This window comes from Denticeps clupeoides, chromosome 11 (genome assembly GCF_900700375.1).
Source record: "Denticeps clupeoides chromosome 11, fDenClu1.1, whole genome shotgun sequence".
Taxonomy (NCBI): domain Eukaryota; kingdom Metazoa; phylum Chordata; class Actinopteri; order Clupeiformes; family Denticipitidae; genus Denticeps; species Denticeps clupeoides.
Genome location: NC_041717.1, coordinates 12,384,331 through 12,397,079, shown reverse-complemented (window position 1 = coordinate 12,397,079; position 12,749 = coordinate 12,384,331). Strand labels below are relative to the sequence as shown.

General features: G+C 46.1%; 1 protein-coding gene across 2 annotated transcripts; it reads right to left on the bottom strand.

Annotated features, from left to right (window-relative positions):
* Nucleotides 1–223: 223 nt before the first annotated feature.
* On the bottom strand, nt 224–12,106 carry rnf122 (ring finger protein 122). Of its 2 annotated transcripts, none has more exons than XM_028996763.1 (6): nt 11,976–12,106; nt 5,449–5,605; nt 2,803–2,848; nt 2,670–2,711; nt 2,372–2,454; nt 224–1,554 (listed from the first exon to the last, which is right to left on the bottom strand). In XM_028996763.1, exons 2-6 carry the CDS (start codon nt 5,556–5,558, stop codon nt 1,440–1,442), a joined length of 396 nt encoding a protein of 131 aa, XP_028852596.1. In that variant the 5' UTR covers nt 5,559–5,605; nt 11,976–12,106; the 3' UTR covers nt 224–1,439. The 2 variants fall into 2 exon arrangements, with proteins under 2 accessions (XP_028852596.1, XP_028852595.1); XM_028996762.1 differs by having other exon boundaries at nt 11,680–12,077.
* Between the last annotated feature and the right edge of the window lie 643 nt (nt 12,107–12,749).

The following is a 12,749-nucleotide window of genomic DNA, read 5'->3' as shown; positions in this document are numbered from 1 at the left end:
CTCATTATTGGCTGGCGCCCCGCCCTGTTTGCTGTGTCCCGGGACACAATATTCTCGCAAATTAAATCTTTGAAGATACTGAACTCCTCCCTCCATTGCCTGCTAATAGGATCCTTAAATAGATTATATTTATTTTTGTTGCACTGTGTGAGTTGATGGTAAATATGAATAAAAATGCTGCATGTCATTATATAAAAAAATATACAAAAAAGAAAAAAACACATCTTTGCAATTGATTTTTAATTTGACACTTTATCTTCATAAGAACATCTCTATGAAGAAGTTATAAGAATGTCATTACATAAACATATATATTCTTAAATATGTATGCTACAAGCACAAAAGAAAAGAATTTGCTCCTCCATAAATTCACTTTTTTTTTTTTTTAAGTCCACATAAAAAGTCTCTTGCTGCACATCCTCCAGCGTGTAAGCAGAGGAGAATTTGGGGGTGTCTGTTTATTCCAAGCATGTTTTTTTTTAATCATGCACTGGTCTCCACTTTCTATTAACCTTTAATACAAAAAAAGGTTCACACAGAGCAATAAACCAACTTCGCCGCAGACCAGCAGCACACATCAATTACAGTTCACAATTTTCTTCTCACACGACCAGCATTACCAGACAAAAGGGACATGTGAACCAAATGTACTGCAGAGTCCTGTGGGGATTTTTTGTTTGTTTGTGGCGGGGTGTGTGCTTACTCTGAACTTAAGTCACAACAGTGCTTGAGGTAAAAGTGCTCAGATGTATTTTTATGACATTTCTTAATAACACATTAGAACATGTGAAAAGGTCACAGAATGGTCTGACGGGTACCCATCATGCTTGAAAGAAGTGCATTTTGTTGGCAGCATACCAGGGAGTGTATGTGGAGCTGAATTTGCTCCATGTAACACCAGGAATGCACAAGTGTATGAGTTAAAGAGATAGCATGAGTGATAGTCTAGCAATGACAAACACAGTCTGCAAAAGTTTACAGGAAAGTTACTTACACTTACAGTGTAATAAGTGGCACGCGAGGCCTTTTAGATTAACATTTCCCCCACCCTGTTAGCTACACTGGAGTAAATTACAAAACAAACGAGGTATAAACCAACCTCTATTGAAAAAAATATTACAAACACGTGTGTCATTAATACCAAACAATACACAAAATACAGATGAAGGTCTCAACGAACACTGAGAGGGAGACGGCCACCACCCAGGTACATCTGCAGCAGGTCGTCTCCATCGCACAGCCAGGCTGGCTGCTGGAGGGGCTCAGGAGTCGCACGTGGGAGTGGTGCGGTAACCACGGAGCCACCCGGACGGGAGGGCCGTGGGCAGCATTGTCATGTCTGGCAGAGACTTGAGCAGGTTCCCTTCCATGAAGAAAGTCCCATCAGAAATGTCAACGCCTGACAGTCGGCGTGTCTTTTGAAAGTATGTTGGCGGGTGTTACACCAGCTCATCCAGCAGTGTCCCTATGCTCTGGTGTTGCTCTGGAGGACCGGCGATGGGCTTGTTGCACATGGGACAGACGCAACGGACCTCCAGCCATTTTACCAGACATCTGAAACAATAAATAATAGGGTTAAATGGGAAAATTAACTGGTCAACTGCTGCGATTAATTCATTTGTGACGCAATTAAATACGTTAACACAACTACTTTTGTTTACTTCCTGTTTGAGGTATGAGCCATCTAGAGAGAGACCATACAAAAATCCCTACAAAAAGATACAGACAGTGAAGGACTTCTACAGCGAGCATACATTCAATGAATTTCAAATGAAGACAAACGGCTGCCCAGGCACTCAAACGCGTGAACAACACACTTGCTGGGGGGGTGTTGAGGGGGGTCTGGAGTCTTTTTATCAAGCAAGACCAAATGAAAATCTTTAAATCACACACAGAACCATGTGACCCACTTCACAGCATTTTTGGGGAATGAAAGATAGAAAAAAAGTAGCCTTACAGAACTACTGGAAAAAGCCAAAGTAATTTGCTTGGAATTTTATTTACTGTCAGAGTCTGTAAAAGACAAGATCATCTCCTCATCACTCCCTGGGCCTCTGTCCCATACTAGGCTCTTTGTAATTTAATTGTAATTAATCACAATTGCAAAATGTGTGATTCATTAGTAATTATTTATTTCAGACAAAGAAATTTGAATAAATGTCAATTTCGGGTCGCCCTGTGTTAAACTAAAAAAAAAAAGGACAGAATAGCCAGTAATGAACAAAGGAGCAGAAAGCGCGCAATGTTAATAGAAATAATAATAAAAGCGTGACTGTATAAAAATAGCACGTGTTGCAGAGAAACGGCTCAGAAACAAGAGCTTAGATATTTTCAGCAGATGCCAGGTGTGACATTTTCAGGAATTACTCACTTCCGGTGGAAGGCATGTTGGCATGGCAACACTCCCAGTTCATCTTTCACCTTGAAATCCTCCAAGCAGACCGCACACGTGTGCTGTGGAGATCAGAGACAGAGGCAGGAGGAGACATTTTAGCCGCGTTCAGCAATCCGCCGTCTGACTTCCTCGTCAAACGCACAAAAAACCCCCCCCAAAAAAACACCGCCACGGAAATGGCAGCTGCGCACCAGATGTTTCATAAAATAAAGAGAAACACCTTGCCATACAGCCACATATGTGTAGCAAATATATACGCAGCAGGCTCCCTCACCCCGTGAAGATTCAACTTCTTGGTGTCACCTTTTAAGACAACCTGCAAACGTTGGACAGAGGACGTTTACTCATCCAAACATTTTCATAGCACCTGCTCACTAAATAAGGAGAAAACAAAGCATCATTCTTACCTCTTTGTATCCAAACCGCTCACTCTGTGCCTGGTGCCTTAATTTACTGTGAGAAAAAAAAAAAAAACGGGGTTAGAAATATATCAGTATCGCACCTCAGCCAGCAGAGGGCAATATAATTAGTGATGGAAGTTGCGCGCTTATTTAGGTTTCTTGAGCCACAAACAGTTCAGGAAATGTTAGCGTGACCTGTGGAAAATAAAGGTGGAAAGGCCCGGGTCTGCGGAACAAGCCGAGGCCTCGCCTTTACGCCCCTGCCATCGTGAGAAGTTGCACCGTTTACCTCCAACTGACCTCTTCCTAAAAGCCGCTGTGTGGCGACCGTGCGGTTCCGCAGATGTGCCAGGAGTCTACGATTAACAGAAGCGAAAGCGGAGGGGTTCGTGGACGCCTCTGCAGCGGAGAAAAATAAGATACTTCCCCGGCTTATTTCTATTTCTATGCCGGTCTCATATTGCCATGAATCATGGCTGAGGGCGAGGGCCGGGCCGGGCCTCGGCGCTCGGTTAATTAATTCTTTGAGTGAGTCATCCTAGCGACGCCACGCACGCAATCACAAATTTCTCTTAGCGCCCTGAAATCGAGTGCGGCCGGCATGCTAATTCAGGCGCCTTCTCGGTGCCCCGCGCTACCAGCAATCCTCGTTTGCCTGCCTGTGTGTGTAATTACAGAGGATTAATGCATTTAATAAATGGTTCTGTGCAATGCTGGGAGCATCATCTGAAAAGCCAATAATTACATGACCTTTTAAACACACAATATTGAACGTGGAGAGCCAATCTTTTTACATTTAATGTTTCACAAGAGGGTTATTTAGTATATTTTCATTATTTCGGAACATAACAGACAAGAGTGTGTGTCCATCCCGGCATGAATTTCAACAGAAAATTTGAATTGTGTTTTACACACCTACACTATTTGTGCATTTTTTTTTTTTAAATATGCATCCTTGTTCCTCTCAAGGTTCTTTCCTAATATTGTTTTATTGATTGACAGGTTGGGGTTTTCCTGTTTTCCTGGAGATTCGAGCAAGCACCTATATAACATAAAGCCCAGTCACATATAGTTGGTATCAGTAAGACCATTAGGAATGAATGGGGTATATTTTTAGGTGTTATTTAGACGTAGTGCATTTGGGTTGTTTGGAATGTGGTCATGAATGTTCTACTCACCAATTCCACCAATTATAGTTCTTAAATAAAAGTGCCGATAATTAGTTTCCATACTTGATTTTGTAATGATATGGTCCCATGATGTCTGCTGATTAGGAACGTATTATTAAAACCGAAATCGAAGGTACACAGAGGAAGGGAATGAGACAGGATTGTTGCCAGATTGGGTTGTTTTGTGTTTTATAATCTTTGGCACGTCGGAGGTAAATACACGGAGGTAATACTGCCACCAAACTTTATGCACCACTTTCGACAATGCAATGATTATGCAAAATCTAGTTTGATCACGAATCCAGGAGTGTGCAAAATTGCACAACAAGGAATAGATTCTGAGCTTTGAAGCAATGCTAGTATGATGCTGTATAGCACAATTCAGTTTGACTGCTAAGTTTTGCCACGAGTTATTATAATAATGTAGTAGCCTAGTGGGTAACACACTCGCCTATGAACCAGAAGACCCGGGTTCGAATCCCACTTACTACCATTGTGTCCCTGAGCAAGACTCTTAACCCTAAGTTGCTCCAGGGGGACTGTCCCTGTAACTACTGATTGTAAGTCGCTCTGGATAAGGGCGTCTGATAAAAATGCTGTAAATGTAAAATGTAAATGTAAATTTATTAAAGCTGCATGCTATGTGCCTTAAACTTATGGCCTGTTAAAACATAGTGAAAACATGGCTTGTGGAAGGTTGATATGAGGCTATGATGCAAATCTGCATTCCCATCAGATGAGACAACTCTGTGTCTGCATTCTCAACCCCACCCCTGGGGCTCCAATGCTGCAAGAAGACCATTAAATGAGGAAGGACAGGGCTGAGCTGAATGCTGGCAAAGCACACAGAGCAAACACAGACCAAGGAATAAAAAAAAAAAAAGAAAACCCACACAATGTGCAAAAGAACATGAGCGTATAGAACAATTTGAAATGGTTGCATAAACACTAGCCCTAATGCACGGAGCATGTCTGGCCCGGACTGTGAACCATTTAGCCTTGTCTGCACGTGGGTGTCACGTTAGCTGAGATTTCAGCCAGTAAACACCTCCTGGAGATGGAAACACAGGCAGCATTGATGAAAACAACATCCCCTCAGAAACTGACTGCCGATCTGCATGCCAAATTGCTACTGAACGCCAAAGCAGGACGACTTGCGTGCACTTTAATTATCTTCTGTTATAGTGTCATTTAAAAACAGGCCCTGTGCAATTAACACACTGAGACCTTTTCTAATTCACGACTGTGTGGTCAGTGTGACCAGCCATCAAGCTCTCCAAAATGCACTGCCGCCCGTCTCCATAGAGCGACTTCGGCACTTCCTGCCTTTGACCACCTCATTTCCTGTTAGTGTTGCCTTTCACACAATTGTCCCCACAGTCCATCACCACGGACCATATTGTCAGGGGACGGCGACCGGTTGTGTCCTGGAAAAAACAATAGAGAAACGGTCCGGCGAGCGTGCGGCCGTGCCCTCGCTCACCTTATGAAGTAGCAGCAGAAGATGAGGCTGAGGACGAAGACGAAGATGCCCGTGCCGAAGATGACCATGTAGATGTTGAGGGGCAGGTCCTGGAAAGTGATGGGGGGCATGGTGCAGGTCTTGTTCGAGTAGATCAGTCCCAAACCACAGAAGCACCCTGCAGAATGTGAGGAGAAAGAGGACCACCAGAGCGTCAATGGCAGGCCTGTAATTAGCGGGGCAGCCAACGGTTGGGGGCTGCAGCTGTGTCCGGTGAAACACACACACACACACACACACACACACACACACACACACACACACACACACACCCAGTAGGGAGAGAATGGGAAGCCGAATCAGAGAGCTGGCAGGGTTACAGGGCAGGTTGTGTAATCATAAAAAAAAAAAACGTGGTGACGATTAAGGTTTTGCATTGATTGCAAATTAAAGCCATCACTGACTCAAGAACTAATAATATGCTGCAGGCGTCTCAATAGCATAAAAAAAAAAAAAAAAGATTTGTCTAAAAAAAATCGACGTTAAACTTGAAAGCACAAATTCATCAGTAACTAGGCAAAGATATCTGTGATATTCTTATAACTGGAACCAATAATATGGAAAACTTTGCTCAAATTTTACGTGCACTGGTCCAACTGGTGATGACTGCTCATGGCGCTGTGTAACGAAAAAAAAAAAAACAAAGGGGGAGGCAGGAGGAAAGGGGGGAGACAGGACCTTGCACTCAGTGTTGCCAGATTGGGAGGAATTTGAGGGTTGGATATTTCTGGACAGACTGCTTGTTGAGAACAGGTATTGAGGAACCCAATTCTTATTTAAGGATAAGTAGTTTTGAAATTGAAATACTTCCCATTGAGTTTTGGCAGTTTGGATAACCGAGGACTCAAATAATCCCACTTCTGGCAGCACTGCTTTTGCTAGCGGATATCTTAGTTGGTAGGACACTTCCCTAGGAAGCAGAAAACCCAGGTTCAAACCCCACTTACTACCATTGTGTCCCTGAGCAAGATTCTTAAACCTGAGTGTCTCCAGGGGGGACTGTCCCTGTAACTACTGATTGTAAGTCACTCTGTATAAGGGCATCTGATAATTGCTGTATATTTAGTTTGTGCTTGTGATGTATTTATGGGGGGGTGGGAATAAATCAACCAGAATGGGAACACAGAGTTCTATGGGTGCAAACAATATGGGTTGAGTGGGTCGTAAAAAAACAGAAAAATATTAAATGGTCTTGTGCAATCTGTTTTATTTCTGTCAAACCCGAAGACATACCCAAGCATTTTTATAGCACTTTTAAGATAAGGTTCCTAGTGTTTATCAAATATGGTGTCATATACGTGTGGAATTACAATTAGCTCTTGTCAATCATCTGTGCAAATCTCACAATTTTTGGTAAAAGCTTGGGGACAAGAAACAGCGCCACACTTATATTGTGCACATATAGATGTGCGTTATCAGTACCAACAAATCCCATTCCATTGTATAATGATAGAACTTCTGTGCAGGTCCCAGCTCTACTTGTTTTCCGATTATGAAAATGAATAGAATTGTTCATTAAAATGTTCATGAAAATCCACTGGAACACGGGCATGATATGACGAATTTGTCAAACAAATGTTAGTTAAATGGGCTACTGGTCCCGGGTTTCATTATGCTGTGCGAAACATTTTGTTCCAGGCTGTTCATAATTCCTGGTTATTGGCTTTGGTTAGCCGCTTCTTTTTAAAAATAAAAATCTGCCAACATCGATACAAAGCACAAAATACCTAATGCCTATGGTAACGCTGGACTTTATTTTTTTCTCCACTTTCCATTGCCATTCTCCCTCAAGACACATCAAAGCAACACACTTCCCAGGAATTTTGGCATTCCCACTTGTCTTACGAAACACCTTGTTTGTGAGTGGTGTGAGGTGGGGTATTTTGGTCTGGAGTAACAACACAATCATCTCTTTTTTTTTTTGGATGTCCACCAAGCACATTTTCCCTTCGGGAGGCTTGTATTGTGCTAGAAAAGAATGGTCCAAACAGGTTTTGTAACGTGCCCAAAATTGGCTTTTAAGATTTAAGATTCCACTCACTCTCTCCCACACACACAAGCTGGGGAGCCTCTGTGGATGAGAGAAGGCCCGTAATCCACAGCAGAAAATTTGGGGCAAGCCTCTCCCACTCCAAATACCGTAGGAGCTCAGCCCTCCTGCTTAATGAATCGCAGCCCGCAGTGGTAATGAAGTCTTCGCTGCATCTCATACTTTTGAGAGCCATGCTTCTGCAGGCAATGGTAAGGGAGATGTTGCGCTTAAATTAAACTAATTCTAATGTCCTCGATACTTCTTCTGAGACATACAAGACGGGTGGTGTTAACATCTGACCGGCTGAGACGTGCGATTCTTACTGGGTGATGCATGGTCAATACACCGGCTGAAATTGTTTTATAATTACATAACGGGCAACTGTCCCGCTATATGCGATGAATGATGAATGCGTGCAACTGGATGCGAGATGATTGTTATTATGATATTCTATTACGGACTCAAAGCCAAAGTAAAATGCAAAAAAAAAAAAGCCCCCACATGTGATCCCCCCCAACCTCACTATATAATGATATATGCAATAGTATATTAATATATTAACATTTTGTGTTGTGTCATTACATGGTTTAAAAATGACGGAGACAATTTTCCAATGAACCCAAATTTGTCAGATTAACAGTACTGCCCTGTGCTGTGATTTACAGTGACGTGGCATCAGTACCAATAAAAAGTCTTGAATTGAATCACCTAATCTGATCATTCCTACAAGGATGGTAATTCTTGCTAATTTCACATACTGATAAAAGTGGAAATTGTAAAGCCTGATCCTGCCTTAAATTGTGACCTCATTAGTAGTGCAGGTGTTGTGCAACCTGGTTTTGGGAACAAAGACATGCAAGCACGCCGGCCCACAATGCACTACGATGGCGACAAGAATACAAATTCGGGGGAACAGGAACAGCGGGAAACAGTTTACAGCTGGAAAAGCACACAGAACACACATGAAAAAAAAACGTCCGCCCTTGAACCACCACATCCTCGGTGGGGCCCTCAGACAAGAGCTGTGAATCCACAGTTTACCGCCGCTCTGCCGTCAATCGCTTCGCTACGTAAACACGGTGCGAGTTTTGCGTGATTACAGGAACACACAGAAGCTCCAAGCGACATGAAACGCCCTTGGATTTCACAACAGGCCCCGTAAAGGCCCCAAACCCATCCAAGCATGACTGCACCGTTCGCACCGTAACCACAGAGAAACGTCTCCTAACCGTTCGCGGGGAACGCCAACGTTTTCCAAAACGCGTTGAAACTGGAAAGTGGCGCATTTACCGCGGGGCACAATCGCGCGGCCTAGCCCCGCCGACGCTGCAGACTCACCGTCTGCGTGCCTTGCACCCCACAGACACGTGCCTTTAGCGGCCCTCCGCTGGCACCGTCCCCGGCACGAAGACGAAAGCTCTGTCTGGATTCGGCTCACAAATTGGGGACACTTTTTGGGCCTCATTTTTTGCGCGACAGACGGCCTTTCCGCAAAAACGTCAAGCGCACGGTATTGTCAGCCAAAGTGTAACCAGGTGCCGAATAAACATGTCCAGCATTTACCAGACGCCCTTATCCAGAGCGACTTACAATCAGTGGTTACAGGGACAGTGTCCCCCCCTGGAGACACTCAGGGTTAAGTGTCTTGCTCAGGGACAGGATGGTAGTAAGCGGGATTTGAACCCGGGTCTTCTGGTTCACAGGCCAGTGTGTTACCCACTAGGCTACTAGCGCCCCACCAAACATAACGCAGGGACAGGTGGACGTGTCTGAAGCAGAGCCTGAGAAGCACACTACAAACCATTCAAAGTTTAGCTTTTAGCTGGCGCAACAAAAGGTGAAAATGTCAGCGATGGAGTATTCCGAACGCGGTTATGCGGCGAGACGTAGGGGTTCCAGGCAAGGGGTTCGCCGGAAAGTGTGGCCTCGCGATCACGCACAATGGACAACCTCGCACAGCCACGCGAGAGACGATCGGTCCGTGCGTCATGATGATGAATAGAAGACGGCGAGATGCGATAATCTGCCAGCCTGAAGATGAAAGCACCAGCAGAAGCCGCGTCGATGGTGACACAGATTGCAAGATCCCTCCTCTGTCGTTTCAAAATGGTTCAGTTCCCTAAAGCGAAGCTCAATTTCTGCTCTTCACAACGTACAAAGAAACGGACGGTTCGTGTTTCTTTGTGACCTCGGCAAAAACGGACTTTACATGCTTTGTGGCCATAGGAACTTACAATTACGGCATTTACCAGACGCCCTTATCCAGAGCGACTTACAATCAGTAGTTACAGGGACAGTGTCCCCCCCCTGGAGACACTCAGGGTTAAGTGTCTCGCTCGGGGACACAATGGAAGTAAGTGGGATTTGAGCCTGGGTCGTCGTGGTCTTCTGGTTGACAGGCTACCACCACCCCTGCCACACCGGGACCCACCACACCGTAGGATAAATAATCATTATCATGTATGATAAATAATCTTTCATGTAGCAATTTTTTTTTTTGCTTTAATGAACAATTCTATGTGTCTTTTGTCCATTAGTCCATTTGTCACTCTGCAGCTTGTTTCTGATACAAGTGAGCTGACCACATTCTCCTCAGAAACGAGTGCTTGAAAGAGATGAATGTCCATGTCCAAGTGCGGCCGGAGGCCCTTTCTTCTCTAAAGTGTGGGGTCACCGACGGAACTGGATTCAAGAGGAAGGACCCCTCCGTCCACCGCTGCGATGAAGTCACCCAGGGACGTGGTGTCCGTCGCTCGCCGAAGGACTGGCCATGTGAGGCCTTTTAAAGGTACGAAGGTGGCGGAATTTCCCCCCCTCAGGAGACACGGCGGGAGTCACGTGACAAAGCAGCAGGTGGAATACATTTCTCACCTCAGCCTCGGCCGAGACACGTAACTATCCCAGATCTCTCGCTCTCTCTCTCGTACGCGATCGCTCTTTTCTCTTCCTGTCCTGTTCCTCAACGACTGGACCAGCAGACGTCCTCGCCACCGGCCGACGCCCCCACAGCAGAAACAAATGTGGGTCACGCTACGCTACGGCGTTGTGTAACCACGGTCGAGTGTAGCGAGCGTCTTGCACACGAAGAAGGAAGAGAAGAAAACCGGTGACCCCCGGACCCCAGAGACGGGCTCGTCCGTCTTTTCATTAGCATGCGACGTAGACGGATCATAGCCCACTTTCACCGCGCCCGGTGTGTCCTGTCAATGAATGAGGTGGGGGGTGGGGGGTTCTGCTGACCTATATTGCCAGTCTGCAGGGGCACACCGTTGCGTTGCCACAGCAACAGAACCCCCCCCCCCCCCCCCCCCATCCTCTTGACAGCTCTCATTCTTAGCTTCGGCCGAGGAGCGGCCTCCTCCTCTCCAGAAGCACGGTCCCCCGGCGGGAGACCTAGGCGACGGAGGCTACGGGCGGGACGAGGGGAGAGGGTGGCGCCGCGAGGACGATATCGTCCTCTCCGAAATACCAACATATTACAATCTTGTATATTTGTCCTGTAAACCGCTACAGACTTCATTTCGTCAGCAGATAAGCTCACAAACGACCCGTTTCGTACAGCACGTTGGTCCAACCACACCCATGCTTGGAGAGAGAGCTGGACGTGACAAAACAGCGTAAACACACACACACACACACAGCAGAGTTCAGCCGATTCACTTGTTCTGCGCGGCGCTTCACGGATCATGTCCGTTTCCCTGAGAAAAGCCTCCGGTAGACGACTGACGGAGTTCACGCAGAAGCCAACGTCCTTACGGTCCCCCAGCAAACCTTCTAAAGGGTTTTTGGGCCCAGGGCTGAACGTTGGGGGGTGTGTAGACAAGCACCAAATAAACCAGCGGCCTTCGGTGCCGTGGCCCTTTTCAAGCACGACTGGGGATGAGACGCTTCCATCCGGCCACCACGTGACCGCTCAAAACTGTCAGTCCCAACCTTCCAACAAGAGGGGCGGTCAACTTCTCAACACAACAATACATAAAACCAAATTATATGCATCTATCTCGATCTCTATCTATCTATCTATCTATCTCTATCTATATATTTATCTAGCTATAATCCGATGTGTGCCATTATTAAACTGTATAATAAAATGCATCAACAATAATAAAGGAGTCAGCTCGACAGACGGAGCGGCTTGAAGAAGGAAGTTCCCGTCTCACCGTTACACCACTGGAACGGGTGCATCAAGCACCGCGGCGGCGTTTTCACCGCGGTCCGCGCTTATAAACAAAGAGCCGATGCCCTTTGTCTGGCGACGAGTCCTCCGTGCAAAAAAAAAAAAGAATCATAAAGAAATGGATCCCCTCCCGTCTGATTTAAACGAGCGCAGCCTTGCTTCGAAGCGCGCAACAAAGTTGCATGTTATTACTATTATTATTACTATTAATATTCGCGACAGTCGGGCATAGCCGCGACGCGCGCGGCCGCGGAAAGTAAACACGAACTCGGAACGAACCGCCGCGGTTCGCGTCTGTTCCGTTCCGCGAGGACTCGACTCGTCTCGTCTCGTCGGGCTGCGACAGGTTACGTCCGCCGCCGCGGTCCCCGACAGCGGCGTCCGCGGAGCAGCGTGCGCGCGCCCGCGACCGAGGCGGGTATATGTACGGCGGCGCGGGGGCGCGCACGGGGAACTCCCGCCCCCAGCGCGCGCTCAACAGAAAATTCGCCGTGAGCGTGCGCTGACGTAACACGGGGAGGCAATTTATTTATTTAGTTATTTATTTTGGCGAATTGTTTTATTTGAAATAATCTACAGCGGTACGGTACAACACACATAACCACAAAATACACACAAAAGAGAGAGAGAAAAAAAAGTGAAGTGATTGTCACATGTGATACACAGCAGCACAGCACACGGTGCACACAGTGAAATTTGTCCTCTGCATTTATCCCATCACCCTGAGTGAGCAGTGGGCGGCCATGACAGGCGCCCGGGGAGCAGTGTGTGGGGATGGTGCTTTGCTCAGTTGCACCTCAGCGGATTGGGTTTCGAACCTGCAACCTTCTGATTACGGGGCCGCTTCCTTAACCGCTAGGCCACCACTGCCCCAAGAAAGTATGTTCAGTGATCCATGGTAGTGTGGGGGGAATAATAAGATGTGCAATAGTAAGTTTTGAGGTGTGAAAGTTGTGAGGTGTGAAAGTCCAGGGGGGGACTGATTGTAAGTCGCTCTGGATAAGGGCGTCTGGTAAATGCTGTAAATATAAATGTAAGAATACTGCCGATTTT